General features: G+C 44.4%; 1 protein-coding gene across 1 annotated transcript; it reads left to right on the top strand.

Moving 5' to 3' along the window:
• Positions 1–13,876: 13,876 nt before the first annotated feature.
• AADACL4 (arylacetamide deacetylase like 4) lies at positions 13,877–24,369 on the top strand. The gene is given in 6 exon segments (XM_029227060.1): positions 13,877–14,044; positions 18,017–18,233; positions 21,857–21,915; positions 23,704–23,900; positions 23,902–24,176; positions 24,179–24,369. Coding segments are annotated over 6 exon segments (1,107 nt in total).
• The last annotated feature ends 1,818 nt before the right edge of the window (positions 24,370–26,187 follow it).

Below are 26,187 nucleotides of genomic sequence, written 5' to 3'. Positions count from 1 at the left end.
AGTGGCTTTATCTAATGTTTATGTTCGCCAGGAAAATACCAAGGCGCAGGTGACAGTGCCAGGGGCCAGCTCCCAGAGGTCAGGGTTGGTTTTCTTTCTCAGAAGTGAGATAAAGACACTTACAGAAATCAGAAGGAGACTTTGGCCATCACATGCACTGGAAGGAGGATGGCAGCCGGTTGAACTAGCTCTCCAAGGGGTGGGCCCAGTTTTTACAACTGGGTGACAAACAGAAGTCTATAAGGAAAGAAATAGAAACTGGTCTTAAGCCACGCCGCAGTGACAATATTTTGTGTGATCTTTGGGTCAGCTCCCCTGGATTAAAATCCTAGCTCTTAGTAGCTGTGTGTAATCTTTGACTGAGTTACTTAAACTTCTCTGTGCCTGTTTCTTCATCTGTAAAATGAGGATAGGATTCGTAGGGTTGTGTGAGGATTAGGGAGATAAAGTGTATAAAGTGCCTGGTATATAGTGAGCACTGAAGTGTATGCTCTGTGTAGTTTGGTCTTCTGGTGTTTGGCTAAGCAATACATCAAGAATGTATTGTTGGGCTTCCCTGGTGGCGCAGTGGTTGAGAGTCCGCCTGCCGATGCAGGGGACACGGGTTCATGCCCCGGTCCGGGAAGATCCCACATGCCGCAGAGCGGCTATTCCCGTGAGCCATGGCCGCTGAGCCTGCACGTCCGGAGCCTGTGCTCCGCAACGGGAGAGGCCACAACAGTGAGAGGCCCGCATACTGCAAAAAAAAGAATGTGTTGTTTGCTCACATATCCTCCGATCCCGGAATGATACTTGGCACAGAACAGACACGCAATAAAATTTTGTTGAATAAATAAGTGAGGGCATTTGTTTAACCATTTCTCTATCGTTGGACATTTAGGTTATTTCCTATTTCTGTTGTCATAAATTACACAGTGCTATGAGCGTCCTGTAAGCAAAACATACGCTGTCCAGCTGCCCCGAACCCCACTGCTCCTATTGCCCCCAATGCTGAGGTCATAGGCTGCTGCTGTTTTTCATCACATGTGCGCTAGGGTTTTTCTTAAAGAAACATTGTTCTGCACCTATCCTCTGTCAAAAACAGAAACATAAAAGTAGGACCGAGGGAGTTGCCTGTTCCTAGAAAAATGGGAGTAACCAAGCTCCTTGGGAAAGCTGATGAGATCTTCTGTACAAAGTGTCCTTGTCTCGTACCCACTTGCCTTGCCTGTTGGCATATCGCCCTTCTTTACCTGCAGGATCTGAGCGAGCATCCTTCATCTACTCGGTGTGGGAACACACCTGTGTAACCAACGCCCGGTTGAAGAAGAAGAACGTGACCAGCATCCAGAAGCCAGCATTGTGCACGTTCAAGGGTTAACATCATAGACTAGCCTTACCTGTTTGAACTTTGTATAAGTGGAAGCATACGGTATTCATTCTTTTGCAAAAACGTTGTGTTTAGGAGGTTCATCCATATTGTTGTAGTTTGTCCATTTTCATTTCTGTGTAGTATTCCCCTGTATGGATATATGGTAGTCATCCATTTTACTCTGGATGAACATTTGGGATTTTGTTTCTAGTTTTGGCCTATTACAAATGATGACTTCAGGGACATTTTTTTTTTTTTCTTTGCGGTACGCGGGGCTCTCACTGCTGTGGCCTCTCCCGTCGTGGAGCATAGGCTTTGGACGCGCAGGCTCTGCGGCATGTGGGATCTTCCCGGACTGGGGCACAAACCCGCGTCCCCTGCGTCGGCAGGCGGACTCTCAACCACTGTGCCACCAGGGAAGCCCATGGGACATTTTTATGTCTTTTGGTAATCACCTGGATACTTTCTGTTAGCTGTACTTCTAGGAATGGAATCGAGAATGTTCTGCTTTAAAAGATTCTGCCAAATGGTTTTCCAAAGTGCTTAAGTCTGTTAAAGTTTTATTTTTTTTCATTTTTTAAATTTTTTAATTTTTCTGCACTGCATGGCTTGCAGGATCTTAGTTTCCTAACCGCGGATTGAACCTGGGCCCTCGGTGGTAAGAGCATGGAGTCCTAACCACTGGACCACCAGGGAATTCCCCGTTTGAAGTGTTTTTAACATTAGACATTCATTTAGTTCTGAGTATTATTAGTGTCCCTTTTTCACAGATAAGAAAACTGAGGCTCAGAGAGGTGAGTTAATTTATCTTAGGTCACACAGCTGGTCAAGGCTGGAGCTGGCTCCAGAGACCTCACTCTTCAACACCACACTGTATTGTTTCTCATGGAGTTCCAACTACATTCCTATACAATGTAGTGTCTGGGACATAGTAGGAGCTTAGTAAGTATTTGTTGAATAAATGGGCCAATGAAAGAACGAATCCCTCAAAGAAAGGGCTGAGGGGTCCTATCAGTGTACTCTCTGGACCAGTGGTTGATTTTTAGGGAACATGACAGTTTGGATTTAGAGACCCAGAAGTGCTGCCATTGCTTCTGCTTCAACCTTTTGAAGAACCTTTGTCTCTTAAATAATAAATCATCGCTACTGAAAAATTAGAAAAATTGATAGGTAAAAAAGATAAATGTCACTCCAAGTCCCTCCACCCAGAGATAGCTACTGTGAACACATGACCAGTTACTTGCATGTAAATAAATGCTATTATGCCATTGAAGTCATCAATCTTCTCTTTTGTGACTTCTGTATTTTGAAGCATAGTGGAAATTTCTTTTTCTTTTCCAAAGTTATAAGAAAATTCTTCCATATCTTCTTCTGGTGGTTTTAGAATTTTTGTTTTAAAAGTGTATAACTTTGCTCCATTGGAGCTTACCCTGGTGTACAGCATTCAATATGGGCTCAATTTTATTTTTTTTCACGTAGCTACCCAAATGATGCCAGATCATTTGTTTAGAAGCATATATTTACCTTATTTTAATTATGAAGGTTTTGAAATATGTTTTAATGCCTGGCCTGGCCAGTTCCCTCCTATCTTCTTTTTCAGAATTTCCTGGAAAGTTTTGCTTCTTTGTTTTCCACTTGAGATTCCATATCAGCTTTTACAAATTTCAGGGGGAAAAGTATATCAGTCTTTTTGTTGGAATTTTATTAAGTTTAAAAATTATACCAGAGGAAATTGGCAACTTTATGGTATTGAGTCTTCCTATCCAACAACATATTATATAGTCTTCTTTTGTGTTCTTTAGTAGTATTTTGGAGTTCTTATTGTAGATTTTTTTTCACACATTTCTTATTAAGTTTACCTCTTGGTTGTCTTTTTCTTGTTGCTGTTATAGAGACTATTTTTCTATTGTATGTTCTAACTAGGTGGTTTTTTTTTTCATATGTAAGTGCTACTAATTTCTGTATATCATTCTGTACTTTGTTACCTTACCATTATTGTTGGTTGCCATTTTCCTGTTGATTCTCTTGGATTTTCTAGGTATACATTTATGTCATCTGCAAAGTAATAACTTTATTTCTCCTTCATTCTAATTTTCATGTCTCTAATTTAAAAATTCTTCCAAAGTTGCACAGGCTAATCCTTTGAATGCAAAATTAAGTAGAGGTGCAATAATGGGCATTCTTATCATGTTCCTAATTTCCTAGATGTGGGAATACTTCTAATATTTCTCCCCACTTAGAAAAATCTTTTTAAAGAAGTATTCACTGATTTCTCTTTTATTAAATGTTTTTATGAAAAATGGATATTAGTTTCTATTAATGCCTCTTCAATAATTTTCTTTTGAGCTCTTTAATATGTAAATTCTGTTAATAAATTTCCTAATATCAAAACCCCTTGTATTCCTGAAATAAATCCCTCTTAGTCATGATGAATAATTATTTTAATATGCTCTTCGATTCTATCTGCTAATAATTTGTTTGGAACTTTTGAAAAAATATTTACAAATAAGCTATCTCTGTAGTTTTCTTTTTGTGTAGTTTGTCAAGTTCTGTTAGAAATGTTATTCTTGCTTCAAAAAATAATTTAGAATGTTAGTGAAGATGTGGAGTAAATGGAACCCTCATGCATTGTTGATGAGAGAGCAAAAAGGTAAAACCACGTTGGAAAAAGATGAGTCAGTTTCTTATGAAAACCAAACATAATACCTGTTCCATGATCCAGCAATTCCATTCCTAGGTATTTATCTAATATATATATAAATATATGTCCAAAAAAATGACTGTGACAAGAATGTTCATGGCAACTTTATTCATAATAGTAAAAAACTGGAAACAGCTGAGGAGTCCTTAAATAGAAGAAAGGATAAACAAACTTACATATTCAAATGATGGAATACTACTTAGCAAGGGAAAGGAATAACCTAATGATACACAGGACAACAGGAATCAATCTTCAAAATATTACTGTGAGTGAAAGAAAGCTTACACAAAAGAACACATATTGTATGCTTCCATATATATGAAGTTCTGGAATAGGCAAAACTAATTCATGGTGGAAAAAAATCGGAACCTCTGGGCAGGGTGGGAGAAAGCATTGATTTGGAAGGAACATGAGAAAACTTTCTGGAGTGATAAGCCAAACGTAGTAAAATATCAATTGTAGAATCAATGTAGTGAGAATACAGGCGTTAATGGTAAAATTCTTTCAATTTTTCTGTCTGCTTGAAATTTTTTATGGAAAATATCTGATTAGAAAAAACAGTTTAGGATTTCTGCTTCCAACCATAACAGAATAACTGGTAATAGAATTACCTTCCCATGGAAAACAAGTCTAGGCAACCCAGGTCTAGGCAGCCACTAATCTACTTTCTGTTTCTACGGATTTGCCAGTTCTGGGCATTTCATAGAAATGGAATTATACAACATATGATCTTTTTGATTGGCTTCTTTCATTTAACCTAATGTTTTCAAGGTTCATCCACATTGTAGCATGTAGCAACACTTGATTCCTTTTTATAGCTGAATAATATTCCATTGTACGGATATACATTTTTTTTGAAATTTAAAATAATTAATTAATTAATTTTTGGCTGCGTTTGGTCTTCGTTGCTGCGTGTGGGCTTTCTGTAGCTGTGGCGAGCGGGGGCCACTCTTCCTTGCAGACTGCGGGCTTCTCATTGCAGTGGCTTCTCTTGTTGTGGAGCACAGGCTGTAGGCGCATGGGCTTCAGTAGTTGTGGCACTCAGGCTCAGTAGTTGTGGCTCGTGGGCTCTAGAACGCAGGCTCAGTAGTTGTGGCACACGGGCTTAGTTGCTCTGCTGCATATGGGATCTTCCCGGACCAGGGCTCGAACCCGTGTCCCCTGCATTGACAGGCAGATTCTTAACCACTGCGCGACCAGGGAAGTCCCCATCTGCCTTTTTTTATTATAGTCATCCTCTTGGGTGTGAAGTGGTATCTCATTGTAGCTTTGATTTCAATTTCCCTAATGTCTAATAATGTTGAGGATTTAACATATACTTATTGGCCATTGATATATCTTGTTTGTATCTATTCAGGTCATTTACTCATTCTTCTTTTTTTGGCCACACTGTGCAGCTTGCGGGATCTTAGTTCCCTGACCATGGATTGAACCTGGACCCTGGCAGTGAAAGCGCCAAGTCCTAACCATTGGGCAACCAGGGAATTCCCAGCCCATTCTTAAATTTGGTTATTTATATTTTATTATTCAGTTATGAGTTCTTTATATATTCTGGATATAAGCCACTTATCAGATATATGACTTGCAAATACTTTCTCCCATTTTGTAGGTTTTCTTTTAACTTTCTTGATGGTGTCTTTTAAAGCACAAAAATTTAATTTTGATGGAATCTAATACATCCATCTTTTCTTTTGTCTTTTGTGCTTTTGATGTTGTGCCTAAGAAAGCTTTGCCTAATCCAAGGTCATGAGGATTTATTCCTGTTTTCTTCTTAGAGATTTACAGTTTCAGCTCTTACATTTAGGTCTATGATCCATTTGGAGTTACTATTTGTGTATAATGTAAGGAAAGGATATAAATTCATTCTTTTGCATGTGGAGATACAGTTGTCCTGCTACCACTTCTGGGACAATTATTATTTTTTACCCATTGAATTACCTTGGCATTCTTGTCAAAAATGAATTGACCATAAATGTGACAGTTTGGTTCTGGACTCTCAATTCTATTCCATTGATCCATGGATCTATCCTTATTATGTCAGTACCCCAGAGTCCTGATTGTATTGCTTTGTAGTAAGTTTTGAAATAGGGAGTTGTGAGTTCTTTTTTCCAGCTGTGTTCTTTTTTTCAAGATTGTTTTTGGTATTCTGGATCCTTTATGTTTCTATATGAATTTTAGGATCAGCTTGTCAATTGCTGTAGAAAAAGACAAGCTGGGGTTTTGATAGGGATTACACTGAATCTGCCGATCAATTTGACAAGTTTTGTCAAACATTGTTGTTGTCAAAACAACATTGTTTTCCTCGCCATAAACAAGGGATGTCATTATATTCACTTAGGTCTTCTTTAATCTCTTTTTAAAATTTAATTTAATTTTATTTATTTTTGTCTGCGTTGGGTCTTCGTTGCTGCGCCTGGGCTTTCTCTAGTTGTGGCGAGCGGGGGCTACTCTTCGTTGCGGTGTGCAGCCTTCTCATTGCAGTGGCTTCTGTTGTGGTGGAGCATGGGCTCTAGGTGCGTGGGCTTCAGTAGGTGTGGCACACAGGCTCAGTAGTTGTGGCTCATGGGCTATAGAGCGCAGGCTCTGTAGTTGTGGTGCACAGGCTTAGTTGCTCCATGGCATGTGGGATCGTCCCGGAGCAGGGTTCGAACCCATGTCCCCTGCACTGGCAGGCAGATTCTTAACCACTGCACCACCACGAAAGTCCCTTTAATTTCTTTCAACAGTGTTTGAAGTTTTCAGACTACATGTTTTGCAACCTTTTGTCAAATTTATTTGTAAGTATTTTATTCTTTTTGATGCTATTGTAAATGGAATTATTTTCTTAATTTTGTTTTCAGATTGTTCACTGTTAGAGTATAGAGATACAATTTATTTTTGTATATTGGTCTTGTACCCTGCCACCCTGTCGAATTCATTTATTAGTGCTAATAGTCTTTTTAGTGGATCCTTTAGGAATTTTTTTTCATTGAATTATAATTGACTTACAGTGTTGTGTTAGTTTCAAGTATACAGCAAAGCGATTCAGCTATACATACATATATGTCTTTTTTCAGATTCTTTTCCCTTATAGGTTATTACAAAATATTGAGTATAGTTCCCTGTGTTATACAGTAGGTCCTGGTAGGTTATCTATTTTATATATAGTCGTGTTGCAGGAAAGAGAGTGGGGCACGAGAGGATGGTCATGTCCCAGGTCTCAGGCGAGTCCCAGGGATGGCTGCCAAGTGTGGGTTCTTGGGTTTGTGCAGGAAAGAATTCAAGAGTGAGCCATAGTAAAGAGAAAGAAGATTTATTCAGGGAGATACACACTCTGAAGACAGAGTATGGGCCATCTCAGAAGGCAAGAGAGGCACCAGGGTATGGGGTTGTCAGTTTTTATAGGGGTGGGTAATTTCACAGGCTAATGAGTGGGAGAAGTATTCCAGTTATTTTGGGGAAGGGGTGGGGATTTCCAGGAATTAGGCCACTGCCCACTTTTTGACTGTTATGGTCAGACTTGGAACTGTCAGGGTACCTGTGGGTGCGTCATTTAGCTTGCTGCTGTGTTACAATGAGAATACGGTGAGGCTCAGGGTCAAGTGGAACCATCTCGGACCTAGTTTGTTCTAATCAGTTTATGTTGTGTCCTCAAGGCTATGTCATTCTCAGGCTGTGCCCTGCCCCCTTCCTGTCTCAGTAGTGTGTATATGTTAATCCCAAACTCCTAATTTATCCCTTTCCCCGGGAAATATACAAGATATTCAAGATACAATATACAAGATAATGTCATCTGCAAATAGAAATAGTTTTGCTTCTTCCTTTTCAATCAGGATGCCATTTATATCTACCTATCTATCTATCTATCACCATCTACCTATGTATATCTATCTGCCTACTTATCTAATTCCCTGTTTGTTTGTTTGTTTTTGCCTAATTGCCCTGGCTAGAACCTCCAGTAAAATATTGAATAGAAATGGTGAGAGTGGACATCCTCATCTTGTTCCTGGTCCTAAGGAGAAAGCATTCAGCCATTCACCACATGTAGGGAGAATAACGCCCTCTGCCCCCCAAAAGATGTCCATAGCCTAATCCTGGAAACCAAGAATATAGTACTTTACATGGCAAAGGAGAATTAAGGTTGCAGGTTGCTGATCAGTTTAAAATAGGGAAATTATTCTAGATTATCTGGGTGGGCCCAGTGTAATCACAAGGACCCTTGCAAGTAGAAAAGGGAGGCAGAGGAGGCAGAACCAGAGACATGGCAGCATGAGATGGACTCTGTGTTTTTGGCTTTGAAGATGGAGGAAGAGGGCTGAGGCTGAAATTTCAGCTTCACCGTGCACCGGTGCCGAATAAAATCTCGGAGACAGAGTTTTGGGTGAAGTAGAAAAGGATAGCTTTATTACTTTGCCAGGCAAAGGGGGACACAGTGGGCTCCTGCCTCAAAAAACTATGTGTCCCAACCCAGGAGGATGCGATAAGGAGTTTTATAGCAATGTTTCCCAAGGCTGGTGTTGCTGACAAGATTAGGGTGTGTGTAGGGGCTCAGGTGGTCGGGTCTCCTAATTTTTCTTTTTAAACTTTATTTATTTATTTTTAAATATTTAATTAATTTATTTATTTGGCTGTGCCTCCAGGTCTTAGTTGCAGCACGCGGGATCTTTAGTTTCGGCATGCAAAATCTTTAGTTGCGGCATGCGGGCTCTTCGTTGCGGCATGCGGGACCTAGTTCCCTGACCAGGGATGAGCCCAGACCCCCTGCATTGGGAGGGTAGAGTCTTAGCCACTGGACCACCAGGGAAGTCCTGGTCTCCTCATCTTGATGAGCTTCTCTGGTCCCTCTAATCTCGCCTCAGGTGGTTTCTTGGCTACTCCTACCCTGATTAGCAGCAGCTTGAATCTGCCCTTTGGAACTCAGGGAAGGTCATGGAGGCTGGAGTCTTGCCTGCAAGAAATGGGGGAGAAAAAACAAGAGGGCTCAATGCCCAGGAGCCTCGCTCGGTTTCAGGGTTATGAGACAAGGAATGTGATGGTCTCTAGAAGGTGGCAAGGAAACAGATTCTGCCCTAGATCATCCAGAAAGAATGCAGCCTTGCTGACACCTTGATTTTAGCCCAGTGAAATCCAGGGTGGACTTCTGACCTCTAAAACTGTGAGGTAATGAGAGTGTATTGGTTAAGCCACTAAGTTCATGATAATTTTTTTACAGCAACAATGGAAACTGATATATACCATTAATTATGATGTTAGGTGTGGCTTTTTCATAGATGCCCTTAGTCAGGAAGTTCCTGTTTGTCTTGAGTTTGTTCAGTGTTTTTATCACAAAAGGGTTTTAGAGTTTGTTAAGCGCTTTTTCGGCATCTACTGAGATGATCCTGTGGTTTTTATCTTGTATTCTAATGATATTAATCGAATTTCACATGTTAAATCCGCTTTGCATTACTGGAATAAATGCCACTTGGTAATTAATCCTTTTTCTAAGTTGCTGGATTCAGTTTTGCTGAGGATCTCTGCATGTATATTGGGCCATAGTTTTCTTTTATTTTGATGTCTTTGTCTTTGATATCAGGATAATACTGGAGTCACAGTGAAACCGTGTGACTCAGAATGGGACTTGAACCCACGGTCTTTTAACTGAGATCACACGCTTGGTCTCAGGACTTTATGAAGCTCAGGTTCTTGATGTCTCATTGCAGAAAGAATTCAGTGAGAGACAAAGTGGTAGGTAAGAAGTGGATTTATTTAGAGAGAAACACACTTCACAGACAGAGAGTGGGCAAGAGCTGCACCAGAGTATGGGGTTGTCAGCTTTTATAGGGGTGGGTAATTTCATAGGCTAATGAGTGGGAGGAGTATTCCAGTTATTTTGGGGAAGGGGTGGGGGTTTCCAGGAATTGGGTTACCACCCACTTTTTGACCTTTGTGGTCAGCCTTGAAACTGTCATGGCATCTGTGGTGTGTCATTTAGCTTGCTGATGTGTTACAATGAGAATATAGAGGCTCAGGGTCTAGTGGAGCCATCTTGGACCTAGTTTGTTCTGATCAGTTTATGTTGTGTCCTTGGGCTATGTCATTCTTTTAAAGGTTATGCCCTGCCCCCTTCCCTCCTGGATCAATAGAGCAAGCTGGGAAGTGTTCCTTCCTCTTCTAATTTTAAGAAGATTTTGTGAAGAACTGGAATTAATTCCTCTTTAAGTGTTTGACAGAATTTACCAGTGACACCATCTCTTTCTGTTGATCATACTTAGAGCTTCTTGGATGTGGATAATGTTTTTTTAATCAAATTTAGGAAGCTTTCAGCCATTATTTCCTTGAGTATTTTCCTGATGGTTTTTCTCTCTTTTCTCCTCTGGCATTTCCATTACATGTATGGTAGTGTACCTAATGATGTCCCACTTTTCTTGGAATTCTCTGTTCATTTCACTTCCTTCATTTTCTCTCCGTTCTTCTGATTGCACCGTCTCTATTAGTCTACCTTTAAGTTTGCTTATTATTTCTTCTGTCAGCTCAAATCTACTGGTGAGCCCCTCTAGTGAATATTTCATTTCGGTTACTGTACTTTCCAATCCCATAATTTTAGTTTGGTCTTCTTTTGTAAAAAATATTTTTTATCTCTTTGTTGGTATTCTTTATATGAAATAAGGTCATCATATGTTCCTTTATTTCTTTGAGCATGATTTTCTTTGGCTCTGAACATATTTATTATTGCTGCTTTGACGTATTTGTTAAGCCTGACATCTGGGTGCTCTCAAAGGCAGTTTCTCTTGCCTTTTTTTTCTTCCTTATGGTCACGCTTTCCTGTTTCTTTGCATGGCTCGCACATTTTTTTTTTTTTGCTGTTGTTGAAAACTGGAGATTTTAGATAGTACATTGTAGCAATGCTGGATATTGATTCCTCCCCCACTCCTCCCTGGGCCTGTTGCTTGTACTGTTTGCTTATTTGTTTAGTGACTTGGATGGATATTCCAGTAAAGTCTGTTTCCCTTAGTGTGCAGCTCTGACTAAGGGGGTGCAGCCTCGGGATGACTGTTTTTCTTTAGGGCCCTCTGACTTTCCCTCATCTCTCTGCTAAGCTATCTGCCTTTGTTGGTGCTACACCCAACTGTTAGCCTAATTGCAAGGTAGGCTCTTTTGTTTTCAGCAATGTCCTGGGGTACAAATTGCTCCACCAGCTCCTCTAGGCGCAGCTCCTGAAGTATGCATGGCTTCCCTAGACCTCGGGTCCTGCAGCGTCTGTGATTTTGTCAGCTCCAGCTCCTGCTGTTTGGATGGCATCTCTTGTAGTAGCTTTCCCTTCCAGGTCCCTTGGGTAGTTTCACTGCAGAATGCCTCCAGCCAGATACTTTCCTGTGAATGAAGGGCTTTTAATAGCACCCAGGAGGGCAGATTTCCAGCAAATTTCTTTGGGTGAGGGTTGGGGTAGATGCCATCAAGTCCCACTGGTACAGCAGCAGAGCAACTATTAACCAATTCAGTGAGGCCCTCTCCAACAAGCTCTGGACCTCAAGCCAATTGGGTGAGAGGTGGGGTTTTTCCTTTGGGTGAGCTATCTCAGCCCTATTACCAATAGCTGTTCAGTATATCTGCAATTATTTTGAGCTTTCTTTACTTCTTGCTTCTTCTCTTGTGACTCCCTGTTATGGTTAATAATTCCTTCTGTTGCACTTTTCCTCACACAGTGCAGAAGCTGGGTGCTGGCAAAGCCATGTGGTCTGCAGGATCCTGCTGTGTGAGTACCTGGAACCAGGAAGCAGAGCCCTTCTCTCCTGAGATGTCTTTCCAGTACTCTTACTTTTTTTTTTTTTTTGGTACACGGGTCTCTCACAGCTGTGGCCTCTCCCGTTGCGGAGCACAGGCTTCGGACGCACAGGCTCAGCGGCCATGGCTCACGGGCCCAGCCGCTCCGTGGCATGCGGGATCCTCCCGGACCGGGACACAAAGCCGTGTCCCGTGCATCGGCAGGCGGACTCTCAACCACTGTGCCACCAGGGAAGCCCTCTTTTTTTTAAAAAAATTAATTAATTAGCTTATTTATTTTTGGCTGCGTTGGGTCTTCCTTGCTGCACTTGGGCTTTCTCTAGTTGCGGTGAGCGGGGGCTGCTCTTTGTTGCAGTGCGCGGGCTTCTCACTGCGGTGGCTTTTCTTGTTGCGGAGCACGGGCTCTAGGCGCGCGGGCTTCAGTAGTCATGGCTCACGGGCTCTAGAGCACAGGCTCAGTAGTTGTGGCGCTTAGTTGCTCCACGGCATGTTGCTTAGTTGCTCCACGGCATGTGTGATGTACTCGGACCAGGGATCAAAGCCGTGTCCCGTGCATTGGCAGGCGGATTCTCAACCACTGTGCCACCAGGGAAATCCCTCCACTACTCTTTCTTGACAATGCTTTGGTGCCAGTGGACAAAGGAAAGACGTTGAAAGGTTCCAGCCCATTTTCACAGAGCAGGCAAAAATTACGAGTTTGGAGCTAAGAGGCAATGCAGTGATAACTGGCAAAAACTCAAATGTCCTTCAGCAGCAGAAGGACAAATATACCACAAATATACCACAAAAGTTGTGGTATATTCATACAATGGAATGCGATACCAGAATAAGAATGAATGAACCGATACATACAACATGGAAGATACATACAACAGTGTTCAGCGAAAGAAGCCAGACATAAAGGAACACTCTCTGCGTGATTCCATTTGCATAAAATTCAGAAACCAGCCAAATGAGTCTTGGCTGTTAAAGGAAGGATTGTGGTTATCTCTGGTGGGTGTAGTAACTGGGGGAGGGGGCGGTGGTGATGTGGAGAAGATGCTATTTATCCTGGTTCGGGTGCTGGTCACTTGGGTGTTTTTGTTTTGTGAAAATTCCTCAAGCTTATCCTTATGATTTAAGCACCTTTACATATGCACATGTGTGCACGTATTTGTTTATTATAGCTCAGCAAAATTGGCTTGAAAAGTGAGGCGGTGTTTACACACCCAGGTTCATTGCAGCACTAGTCACCGTTCCTCAGTTAGGTTCTCTATCTCCTTCTTACAGGAGAGGAAATGGACATGCAGAGAACAGACATAACTTACCTAAGACCACAGAGCCAGTAAGTGGAAAAGGCAGGATTCAACCCAGGTGGGCTCGCTTCTGAGTGGGTCCTGTTAACCTTGGGCTCCGCTGCCTCTCCCCAGGGGAACTGGAGCATCAGAGCGGGGTCAGGACAGCCGACTGGAATAAGAGGCCCTTTGCCCACCTCGACCAGATGCACAGGAGGAAGCCTGGCCGTGTGTCTCCTATTTTACACTTGAAAGATCAGGCCAAAGACTCCTGTGCAGCTCGCATGAGACCTCTCCCTTGGTGCCCAGCTGCGGGTTCTGTTTGAGCCTGATCTCTGCTGAGCCTTTGGGAAGCCTATCTCCCAAGACTCCCCCTGGTCCCTGTATTCCTTAAGGAAGTAGGTCCCTCCGGCTCCCACTGGTCGTGTTGTGTTTATGTTTAAGAAGCCAGGTCAGGTCACAGGTCAAAATTAATCCAAAAAGAGTGGGAGGCTACCAAATGTAAAATAGATGGCTAGTGGGAAGCAGCCACACAGCACAGGGAGATCAGCTCGGTGCTTTGTGACCACCTAGAGGGGCGGGATAGGGAGGGTGGGAGGGAGACACAAGAGGGAGGGGGTATGGGGATATACGTATGCATATAGCTGATTCACTTTGTTATACAGCAGAAACGAACACAACACTGTAAAGCAATTATACTCCAATAAAGATGTTAAAAAAAAGAAAAAGAGTGGGAGGGAGGAGACAGCCGATATGACCAGCTCAAGTCCCACTGACAGAAGTTCCTAAACTCCTCACGGGCTCGGGAACATGGTTGTCCCGTGGCTGGTGCTTCTAGCTGCACTGTGCACCTTTCTCCCGGGGGTCTTTGTCTGGGCTGTCTTTGAGCACTTCCTCACCACAGGTGTCCCCTCTACTCTGCAACATCCTGCCAAGTTCCGATTTCTGCACTGCATGTTCCTCTACATGGTCACTTTGGTGAGTTTGCACTCAGGCCCTGTCATGGCACTCTCTCTCTCTCTCTCTCTCTGCCTTGCCCCTCCTTTCCATCTTTCATTTGCCTTCCCTCTCTCTCTTCAGACTCCCCCAAGAAAGACAGACCTTGCTATAAAGTGGGCTCTCCATGTCCGCGGGTCCCGCATCCTTGGATAGGGGGTCGACCGTAAGAGATTGAGCAATGAAAATGTTGGTATCATGGCGGTCCTGGAGCCAGTCCTTCATGGACGCTGAGGGACGGATGACAGTCCTCTCTCTTGTGCCTGCGATTCTGTTTCTCTCCTTCTTCTTGTCCTTCATCTCGCCTGCCCCCCGCCTCCTTTCCTTTCTTCAACAGCAAATATTTACTGAGTGCCAATCACCAGGCTCATTTCTGAGGATTCCCAAAGGATTCCAGACCCAGCCTCTGCCCTGAAAAAGCTTATAGCCTGACAGAATGAACTTGCTTCAGCCACAGTGTCTTCCCCCTCATGGCACACAGGCATTTTCCTCCTGCTTAGATTACAAGCACCTGGAAGGCAGGGACCACCTTATGCATCTCTGCAAGCCTGGCCCCAAGCCCAGGGCCTGGCACCTAGCAGGTGCTTACTTACCATTTGTTGATCAATCCACCAGGGAATTCACCCGGCATTTCAGAGTGGCCACACCAGCCAGGCTCTGAACAGGGGTTTGGGATTTGGGGTAGAATGGTGCATGCCTAGAACAGCAGATTTGGAAACAGTTTGGCACTAAGAGGCAGGCAACTTGATTTAATCCCAATGTCCCAGCCCTGGGTGGAGACCTGATGGCAGCCAGACAGTTCACAATGATGACCTGTGGGGAGAACAACTGTTGAAGGAGGTGAGGAGGCCACGCTCAGCTCTGACAGCCGCTCCCTGGCTGTGTGATCTTGGGCAAGTTACTTCACCTCTCTGTGCCTTGGTTTCGTCATCTGCAAAGGGGGAACAGTTGCACTGCTTCCACCAGGTTGGTAAGAGGATCAAGATGACGGGCGATAAGGGCTCATTTGTTTGGTGATATTTGGTACATAAGTAAAATATGTTTCTGTGCTGCTGGGATGTTTCGCCAGGGACTCGGATGACCTCCCGAGGAATGAACAAGTCTATGTCATGGTTACGTGAACGTCACCGCCCCAAGGAGACAGGCTAGGATGCGGTACTAGGATCTCTCCTATTAATCCTGGTCACGCACTTTGCTGGAGGTCAGGCTGTCTCAAGCCAGTGGCTGCAATCCTTATGGAATTATAGGCTAGTTTGAGGCCCTAGGGCTGAAAATGAGGGCCTCAGATGTCCAGGTGGCCCAGAAAACCCGAGACCTTTCCAACCTTCAGTGTTTCTCCTCAAGAGTAGCCCACAAGCCAGGCATCTCTGAGGACAGCTGCTCACGGGAGCCTCCGAGATGGGCCGTGGAGGGTGAATCCAGCTCACGATGTCCCATCCTCGTCCCCCCAGCACTGAGCCCTCCTAGGACAGACGGCTCGTCACAAGGTGACTATGATGAGGATGATGGTATCCAAGTGGTCACTTGGTTCCAGAAGACAGATAGGTACAGGAAGGATAAGAATTTTAGGGAGAAGGAGACAGAACCTAAAAGCTTCTATGGCCCAGAAATCAGGTGTCTAGTTTTGGTATCAGACAACCTTGGGTTTGAGACCTGAATCTTCACTTGCTAGTTTTGTAGGCTAATGTCTTTGAGTCTCTGTTTTCTGCTCTGAAAAATGCGGACAGCAAGAGACGCTTTTTATAGGTGTGAGGTGGGGATTGAATGAGAAATGCATTTAAGGTGCAAGGTACAGTGCTGGGCACTTAGAAAGGACTCCATAAAAATAGATTATTATTAGTATATATATCAAATCTCTGAAGGCAAAGACACAGCATTTCCTAAAATCATTATTGATTTAAAAGCTGTGATGAGTGATTTCAGCCTTACTAAAAGATATGATGACTAATATAACAAATGCTATAGATTTTATTTTATTTTTTGTTTTTGTTTCATTTTTTGACCTCTTCCCAGGGTGTGTAGGATCTTAGTTCCCTGACCAGGGACTGAACTCGCGCCCCCTGAGTTGGAAGCGTGGAGTCTTAACCACTGGACAGCCAGTGAAGTCCCTAGATTTTATTTTAAAGGGCAAACTCTGCTAGAATATTTTGTGAAAGAGTTTCAATATCCATCTAAAGTCCTGGATCTCAGGCGTTCCTAAACTAGTGATGGTCCCCTTTATACTACTACTAATACATTCTTATAAATAATATCAAAATATTATATTTATAATACTTATATATGCACATTATAACATTTATGCAAATAATATAGAAATATAATATTTATACACACAATATATTTATAATATTTATATATAAATAATATGTATTTATAATATTATATAATAATATATAATAATCAATCTTCCTTATTTGCCTCTGTCCTAAATTACCAGCTCTGGCAAATGTGGAGTCACTGTGGGAAAAAACAAAACAAATCTAACTTCCTGGCTGTATCTAGTGACCTTTTAGAATGTCGCGCTAAGAGACGTTTATCACCACATTGCATCGTTCAAAATCCCTGAAACATTTGCTCTTCTAGGTGCTGGAAATGCATTCCTCAGATGTGGGCTAAGTGGTGGGGAAAGTAGGTCATCTCCACCGCGTTGGTCACCTTGCTCCTACCTTAGGCCGGCAAATAGGGATTTTGTTGGGAGTTCCCTTTTGAGAAGCCTAAGCCTTGGCAACGGGGCAGTGGGGACGGGGGTGGGGTCGTCTCCGTGGAGCGAATGCACTGGGTCATCCCATAAACCTGGGGCAGGACCCAGTATGAGCTCACACTTACCAGGACCCACCAGTGACACACTCCATATGGGTGGTTGCATCTAATTCCCAAGCTTCATCCTCAGGGACTGTAGACTCCATTCTTCTATTTTATAAAATGAGGAAAACTGAAGCTCAGAGAAGGTAATGCTCAAGATCTTTCAGTGAGTCGGTGGTAGTAGAGCTAAGTCTTGAATCGAAATCTGCTGGCCTTAAGAACCCAAGCTCCTTCTAGTTTAGTTCTACATCTTACTTGTTGACAGGCAAGGCACTTGACCTTGGCATGCCTCACTTTTCCCATCTGTGAAATGGAGCTTATAATTGTGCTTGACTTAGGAGGGTTTCTGAGTAGTTTAAGCCAGTTAATAATCCAAATCACTTGGACCAGTATTGGCATGTTGTAGGAGACTAATAAGTGTCAGCTGTTCTTACTATGTTCACAATTATCCCGTGCTGTTTTCTTTATGACAAAGACACATATTCCATGCGAGGTCCACGGAAGAGATGATCCATTATGGCTGAAATGCATTTAGTACATGAGATATGATACCATGTAACTATATTTCATGAAATATTCAGATATTTTGCTTGTTTATAACTAGAGTGACCATATTAATTTAAAAACAATGGACTTCTTTTCACATTCGGCAAATATATAGCCTTTGTGGCATTGCCCCTTCCCCCTGAGCCCATGGCAGACATCCTTAATTGAGCCCATGACTCTTTCCTGTTGAACACAAATGAGACCTAAGGGTCTGTCATAACCCAGAGAGGCAATGATGGTGTTGACCCAGGTGATGGGCCGTCTTTGCCGTCTTAGGCTGGGAGCCAACGAGAGCGAGGTTGCCAGCCAGCTGCCTTGGACATTGGCTTTGATCAGTTCAATGCCCAACCACTCAGCCCAAACGTGGGCTAGCTCTTTGGCAAATTCATACCGCTATTCAACCAAGAGCTTTGGGGAGGAGATTCTGAAAGCCCAATGCTTTATCTGGACACAACCTAGAGCCTGATGAGCCCTAGGTTCATGCCCTTGAGGCAGATAAGAAACTGCAGAAACATCCCAGCAGTTACAAGGGGCAGGAGTCATCCACCATCCAGGTGGATCCTAACCTCTCCTAATATCTCCCGCTCTTTCTCTTACCTCTAACAGGGGAATATACTTGAGAAATTGAGGATTTGCTCCATGCCCAGATTTATTCAGTTTTTGCACAACCGCGTGAGAATCAAGAAGGACCCTGGGCTTGTGGTAACCAACCTGCGTTTTGGAACCGTACCCATGAGGCTGTTCCAGCCCAAGGTGGCCTCCCCCAGCTCCCGGCGAGGCATCGTCATCTTCCACGGAGCGGGCGCCGTATTAGGGAGCCTGGGTAAGATGGTCCCCGGCGGCTTCGTGAAGGAAGAGCCTCATCTTCATGCAAAGCTCTACCCACCCCTCCCATGGGAACCTTGTTGGAGTCCCTCCAAGGAATCAGCAGCTGGAGGTTTTTATAGGGAGCCCTGACTAAGGGCTTTGGGCTCAAGTCAGCAGATGGTGTGAAAACATTCTTTTTTATACTATGATACTCTTGGTCAAGGAGAGGGTGGTGAAGTGGCCAGGGCTGGAGTGGGGTGGCGTTTGGTGTTTATGACCCTGCAGTGTTGACTCTTCTCTGCTCCCTCACCACTCACAGCCATTGACCAGTCCTGTCTGTTCTCACCCCACAGTATTTCCCAAACCCATGTGTTTCTCTCCGGCTCTGCAAGATTCCTGTGATCCGAAGCCACCTTCTCTTGCCCGCATCCCTTTATCCCTACATCCCAGTAACTGCTCTCCCCATGTCACCCCTCACAGTCTAATCCTCACCCAGCAGCCAGAAAGAACCCTTAAAAATATGAGTCGGAACTTGTCAGTCTTGCAGTGAACACTTCCTGTGGCTTTACAGGGTCTTCAGGTGAAATCCCAACTCCTCCCCACAGCTGGTGCTGGCCCCGCACACCTCTCCGACCTGGTCACCCGGGTCTCCCACCTCCCACAGCGATTCACTCTGCTGCAACCATGCTGCCTGTTCCTCTGGGCTTTGGACACACCAGGCTCCTTCTCACCCTGAATCTCCTGCACTTGCTGTTCCCAAGTCCTGCAAAGTTGTGTCTCCCCTCACCGCTGCTTTGCAGGACGGGTGACCCCTTCTTCATTCTTCCAGTCTGATCTCAAATGTCTCTCCGCAGAGTGGGCTCCCTGGACGTCTTATCTAAAGAGCTCTCCCTGCCCACTCTAGTGCCCTACCCTATGCCCGCCCCCCACCTCCATCCCTGACATCATCCTTTAAAGTTTTCTTCATGGCACTTGTCGCAATCTGAACTTATCTCATTCCTCCGGGTGTTTCCTTATTTACCGTCTGCCTTCCCTAACTAAAAGTGGAAATTCCAAGGGTGCGAGAAAGTCTTCTATTTTGCTTGCTACAGGATCCTCAGGGCCAGGCCTGTGGTTTTATTTTTTGAATGGATGTATGAGTGCATGAATATATAGATGGATGGATGGGCAAATAACTGGGTGAAAGGATATGTTCATGAACCAACAAACAAATGGATGGATGCAGGGATGGCCACACAGGAGAAAAAATTTTTTAAATTAATTTTTATTGGAGTATAGTTGATTTACGATGTTGTGATAGTTTCTTGCTGTACAGCAAAGTGAATCAGAAATATGTATACATATATCCACTCTTTTAGATTTCCTTCCCATTCAGGTCACCACAGAGCATTGAGTAGAGTTCCCTGTGCTATACAGTAGGTTCTCATTAGTTATCTATTTTATACATAGTAATGTAATATGTCAATCCCGGTCTCCCAATTTGTTCCACCCTCCCCTTCCCCCTTGGTAACTATAAGTTTGTTCTCTACGTCTGTGTCTCTATTTCCGCACAGGGGAAAATTTGCCCATGTGAAGAGGTGGGCTGTTTGCATTACATGTTCCCTGAGATTAGGGTGTACTGCCACCTGGTGGTGAAAATACAACATCTGAATTTGCTGCCCTGAAGCTCTCCCCTTTTCAGAAGTTAATTATGAATCATCTCCCATCTACTGGCCTCACCCTTGTCCAAGATCACTCTTCCCTTTCAGAGGCCCCGGGGAGCACCCCCATTCATTGGCTGGGTCTGTACCCCTTCCTCTGTGGAGGGATGACGTTATTTCCAAAAGTAAAACTGGGGCTCACTCAGCAAATGTTTACTGAGCACCTACTTTGTGTCAGACCCTCTTTGAGGCACGGGGGACACTGTGGAGAACAAGAAAGGTCCTCATTGGAGCCCACTCAAATCAGGGGGCTGGACAGTGAAAGAAATGAGTAGGGTAATTTCACATCGTGGTAGCACAGAGCGATGGAGTAGAGAATGACTCAGGGAGCAGATTTAATTTTTCCTATCAGAGGAAGCCTCTCCAAGAAGGCAAAGTTTGAGCCCAGGATCAACTGATGAGAATGAGCCGGCCCTACAGGGGCCGGGAAAGAGAGCTCCAAGCCTTATGGGAATGGGGTCAGGCAGGTGAGGCACCCTCCGTGGCCTCCGTATTTAAAGGGGCACCCAAAACCACAGTGATCCAGATAAATATATTTTTATGCAATATTAAAAATATCAGTATTGATGCAGAAAACTAAGATGAACAACACACCAACGTTTATATAAAAGCAGGATGCAAGAGAGCTGGGTAAGTCGTGCAAAAGCAAAGGAGGATTCTATTTAAAATTTCGATATGTTGTTCATCACGGACGTTTCTGGCATTCATTTTGATTCCTTAAAATATTGCACCAAACTATTATTTATCTTGGATAATGAGTGTTTGGACGCTCCCTTAATTTTGCGCCCAAGGCGAGTGCCTTGCTTGCCTCACCCTAGTCCCTGCCCTGTTAAGGGAGAGCAAGTGCAAAACCTTGGGTGCTCAAGAGAAAGAAGAATGTCGGGACCACAGAGTGGGGGGCTGAAGTGGGGAAGGTCGGCAGGACCAGGTCGTGGCTAGCAGTCGTCTCCACTCTGGCTGCGTGCACTTTAGAATCACCCGGGGGCTTGAGAGTCATACTCACACCCAGCTCCTACCCCAGGCCGACTGTCAGTCTCTGGGGATGGGATCCAGCATCAGTATTTTAAAAAAGCTCCCAGATGACTTAAGCCAGGTCTGAGACCTCCTTAGGAGCTGCCCACTCTGAATCGTTTTGACCCTTCTTCTGTCACCTCCCCAAACCGTGTTAACAAAGCATGTACCTGCCCCATTGTTGCTTCTCTCTGCCAGATGGTCAATCACCACCTCCCCTGACACTGGAATTGCCTGGTGGGATTTGAGAAATCCTGTCGCCTGTGCTCCCACCCTAGAGATTCTGATTTGGTTGGTTTGGGGCTCAGCCTGGGCACCAGAGTGTGTAACCACCACCCCCCCCGTACTTCTATAAATAGCCAGGGTTGAGAACTGCTGAGTTAGACGTGGTTTATTTGGTACAGATTCTGTGTCTGGCACTGTGCCCGTGTGGTCAATGCATTAATGATCAGGCTGCTCTCTGAGAACCTCAAACATACTGCTTGACTCATAGAAATGGCCCATGCGACCACTGCTTACTTCTTAATAACATCTATACATATATATAATTATTGTTCATATTTCAGGGCAGACACGCCCACCTTCCCTCATCTTGGCTTTGTTGGTTTCAAATCACCAAGCCTTCTAGGTCCACAGTTTCCTCTACTGTAAAAGAAAACGTTGCAGCTGGGGAGCCCCAAGGCACATCTGAGCCCCGATATTCAGGAGATTGGGGTGGACTCAGGCGTCTGACTTGGCTTTTTGTGTTGTCCCGGCAGAGGTGGCCAGAGTCACTTCGCAGGAGCCAAGAATAGGAAGAAAGGGAAGATGTCACACCCAGTGCCAGCACTGTCGGTAGCTCTTCTTGGGGGCTGGGGAGCAGTGCTGGGACCCGTGGGGCACCGACCTCCCTACAGGTGGCTGCCGATGTGTCGGTTTTGTCTTGCAGACGTGTACCGCGCCCTGTGTGGTTTTCTAGCCCAGGAGATCGACTCTGTGCTGCTGTCGGTTGGGTGAATTGTTGGAGAAAGTCGGTGGGTGTTACCTGGGTGACAGAAGGGAGGGGTGAAGCCTTGGATGATTTGCAGAACAGAGGGAGAGGAGGTCCTAGGCCCCGAGAGAGGCACTCTTGCACATGCATCCATGGAGACAGGCGCAGCATCGTTCAAAACAGCCCAGACCCGAAACAACCCAAATGCCCCTTGACGGGGAGTGCATGAATCAACTGTGATAGTCAGTGTTATATTGCACAGCTAATAAGGCGTTATGGGATATGACATAGCTGTTCAAGTAAGGCATACCATACTGTGGATGAATATTGACAGTATAAAATTCAGTGAAAAAATTTTCAAAAAATTACATAAAGCCAGATACTTTGTCTACAAAATTAAAAACAATTAAAATCATAATAATACTTTTAAGGAATATACATAGATACAATGGAACTATGTAAAAAGGAAAGAAAAGGAGTGATGGATGCGGGATTCAAGGTAACTGTTCTCTCACACTGGGAAGGCAGCGAGGTGGGATGGTGGTGGGGGTATTAAGGGCTTGGCTGAAAGTTCTGGTCAAGGTCCTGGCTGTGGTTTGGGGCGATGATGGTGCAGGTGCTTTTTGCATTGTTGAAACTAATACCTTCAAGTCCCAGTCTGGGTTTAGGCTGGGTTCGAGTCCCGGCACGCGGGTTCAAGTCCCAGTCTGAGGTGCACGGTTTCAATTAGGCCTGGGACAAACTTTAAAATATTTGTTTCTAGGCTTTTTTTTTTTTTTTTTAGCTTGGGGCCATTTTGACTTAAAAAATAACTTTTTAGCTTTCCTTTAATGTTATTTGAAATAACTGAACAAAAAACTCAAATTAAATAATGTTTAAACGTGTCTTTGGGAATTAATAAATATTAATATTATTAATATTAAAAAGCCCCTAATACCTAATGGACTTATGAACTAACTAGCTAACAAATTAACTGCTGGCCATGCAGGGACCAGTGTTGGGAGCGTCTCAAGAAAACCATGACTCAGGGCACCTGAGGTTCTTTGAAAAGAGGAGAGGGGGAGCTTTTTAGTGGATGGAGGGGGCCATGGGTACCACTCACCAGAATTCCGGTTCTTAATCCAACAGATTACAGCAATTTACAGGGAAACAGTTTAGAGAAGGCAAGTGAGAGGAACTAAAAACTGCCCTTTTAGGTTCAACCTCTAGAACAAGCTCCCTCATACAACTTACTTAAAGTAACTTCCTTAGCATCTCTGGTTTTCTTGATGAGATTGAGGAAGACAGCATCTTTCCAGGATCCATCAACGTACCTCCCAGCCGGCTGAGCCTTGTGTCTGAAATTCCACCATCAGAGTTTCTGCCAGACTCTACATCTCTGAAGGGTGATAATAAAAACATCCCTTGAACGCATAAAGTTGTTAATAAGCACCTCTGTTAATACCCTGTAGGAAATTGTTGAGGATATTGTTATTCTAGATAGTTGAAAAGACCTAGCACGCAGGCCAGACTGGTTTTGATCGACAGGCTGGTGGAGGAAGAAAGGCAGGTAAGGTTCTGCACGCTGCCAGGGGGTTGCAGGTGGATGGTGCCTGTGAGGAAATGCCCCGAGAGCACTGTACGGGGGGAAATGGTCAGGAGCTGGGTGCCCCCTGATTCCTCATCAAGACATAATGGGGTTTCTTAAGTAAGCTCCTGGAGGAGATCAACCTTTCAACTGTTTGGTTCTGCATAGCCTTCACCTCTGGGTGGATGGGCAAGAGAGAGTCCAAGGAGGCATGGGCATTTCTGCTTCCTTCTGGCAGGTCCGCGTTGTGATCTGCGGAGACAGCGCTGGGGCAGGGATCGCGACCTTGACCTCTCAGACCTTGGTGGGCAGATCCGGTCTTCCTCGGATCAGGGCCCAGGTCCTGATTTATCCCATTGTCCAACTCATTAATTTTTGGCTGCCATCCTTTCCGCAGAACCAACACGTCCAGCTCCTCACCCGGAAGTTCATGATGCGTGTTTAAATACGTGCTTATCGACTTCTCCTGGTGGGATGCCACCTTGAGTGGTGCTTTCATTCCCCCGGAAGTCTGGAAGAAGTACTGGAAGTGGGTCAGCGCGGACAACGTACCCAAGAGATTCAAGAAGACAGACTACCAACCTGTGTTTCCTGCCCCTTTCAATGAGGCTGCCTATCTAGAAAACGATCCCTTGTTGGATGTGGAACATACACCCCTCATAAAGGTTGATGAGACCATTGCCCAGCTTCCCAAGGCCTTCCTGGTGAGCTGTATGACATCCTCCATGATGACATCTTGCTCTATAAGAAGTGCTTGGAGGACCAGTGGGTCCCCGTGACGTGGTACCACGTGGAGGATGGCTTTCATGGATCTCTGATATTATTTGATTGGAAGCCTTTCTCTTTCCCATGCTCCCTGAAAATTGTGAATGCTATAGTCAGTTGTATAAAGAGCACACTGTAACCCTGGGGCCCTGAGTAGGGCATAGCAAGTATGGTCTCTACTACGTGCTGAGTCCTTTGATGAATTGTATTTTATTGATTAAGGAGATGCTAAGTCAGGGCTTACCCTGCAGGGGAAGGATGAGAAGTAAGCTAAGAATAGTCTTGCCTAGTGTTTGATAAAATACAAACTGTGTCTGTTTCCTTTCAGTGCCAACAGTGTTCAATTCTGGATCTAGCAGCATTCTCTAACATTCTCATTCGGTTGAAATAAATAGTCAATGGAGAAAAAAATGCCTTTAAAATTTCTCAAAGCTCTAACACACAAGGCCTCTGCAGAATGAATGCCAACAGCTGGCCATACTGTCCGTCGTGGGTATATACCCATAATGCTGAAGCAATTTTTGGGGTCAGGTGTCTGTTGGAAGAGGGGGCACCTAATTGTTCCTGGGGCCAAAGGTCACCAGCCAAATTCCTGCAGATTGGTTACAGATTGGTTCCAGTTGGCCTGAGAAATGCTGCTGCAGTGGATCTCTGCCCTCAGTATAGCCACATTTGGGCTGGACTACGGGGAAGTTTTGGAAGAGATCACTGGAAAGGGAGATGCAAGAAGAAGCAAGAGGAAGGCAGTGAGGAAAAGGGTGGGCTCTGGGAGCTGGGGACTTTTCCTGGGCTTAAGTCTTTAATCTGAATTCCAAAATTAGATCACTAGTTACCAAGAGGCAGGGTCTCAGAGCCAAGGCTGTCTTGGGAATCTCTGGGTGCCATCTGGGATACGGAAACTGCATTCCCTAAAGCAGTAAGGTGTCAGATTTCTTTGGTGCACTTATATATCAGTCCCACTTTTACAAAGAACCTTGCCTTCACTTAGCCCACACCACTTTCTCTGCTCACAGAGAAAAGGAAGAGAATAATTGTATTGCATGCTGGGGGCAGTCCACATTAGCTTTTGCATTGGGCCTGTGTTTGCTAGATACATTTGTAGTAGCACTGGGCCTCTCTGCAGCCTAGTCCCACCCAAGTGCTAAAGTTGGAGAATCTCTCTTCTCTGCAACCATAGCATCTCTTGGTGCCAAGGACCTCACCTATGACTGATGGAGGAGGGAGTCGTGGATTCTTGCAGAGGGGACAGATATCTACATAAGCAGTTTGGACTGGGATCCTGGGAGCATGGACAGGCATCATGATCCATGTGTTATATGCAAGCAGCTTTGATGGAAAAGTTTGTTAATTATCTATTGCTGTGTAACAACACTACCATGAACTTGGTGGCTTAAAACAACACACATTTATTATCTCACAGTTTCTGTGGGTCAGGAGTCTGAGAATAGCTTAGCTGCAATCAAGGTGTTGGGGCTGTGGTTTCATCTGAGGCTCAACTGGGGAGGGATCTACTTCCAAGCTCAGTCAGGTTGTTTGCAGAATGCAGTTTCCTGAAGTTGTAGATGGAGAGCTTCAGTTCCTTGCTAGCTGTTGGCCAGAGGCCTCTATTGGCTTCTAGAACTTTTTGCACGTGATTTTCCCCCACATGGCTGCTTTCTTCCTTAAAGTGAGCAAGGGAGAAAGACTTAAGCAAGCTAGCCACTAAAATCTAAAGTAATTTAATCACAAATGTAATCACATATATGCCAACACCTTTGCCTTATTCTGTTAGTTAGAAGCAAATCACAGGTCTTGCCCCCACAAGGGGATCACACAAGCATGTGAACACCAGGGGGTGGAGATCTTGGGGGCCACTGTAGAGTCGGTCCACCACATAAGGTGTCTCCAGAAGGGGATGGGAAGAACAGTCAACACAACTTCTCTGCCTAAGAAATACATTGGCTTGACTTTCTGGAGC

Source organism: Monodon monoceros, unplaced genomic scaffold (assembly GCF_005190385.1).
Source record: "Monodon monoceros isolate NGI ecotype Baffin Bay Population unplaced genomic scaffold, NGI_Narwhal_1 Super_Scaffold_18, whole genome shotgun sequence".
In the NCBI taxonomy this organism is placed as follows: Eukaryota; Metazoa; Chordata; class Mammalia; order Artiodactyla; family Monodontidae; genus Monodon; species Monodon monoceros.
The sequence above is the reverse complement of the archived record's forward strand: the minus strand, read 5'-3'. Positions and strand labels throughout refer to the sequence as shown.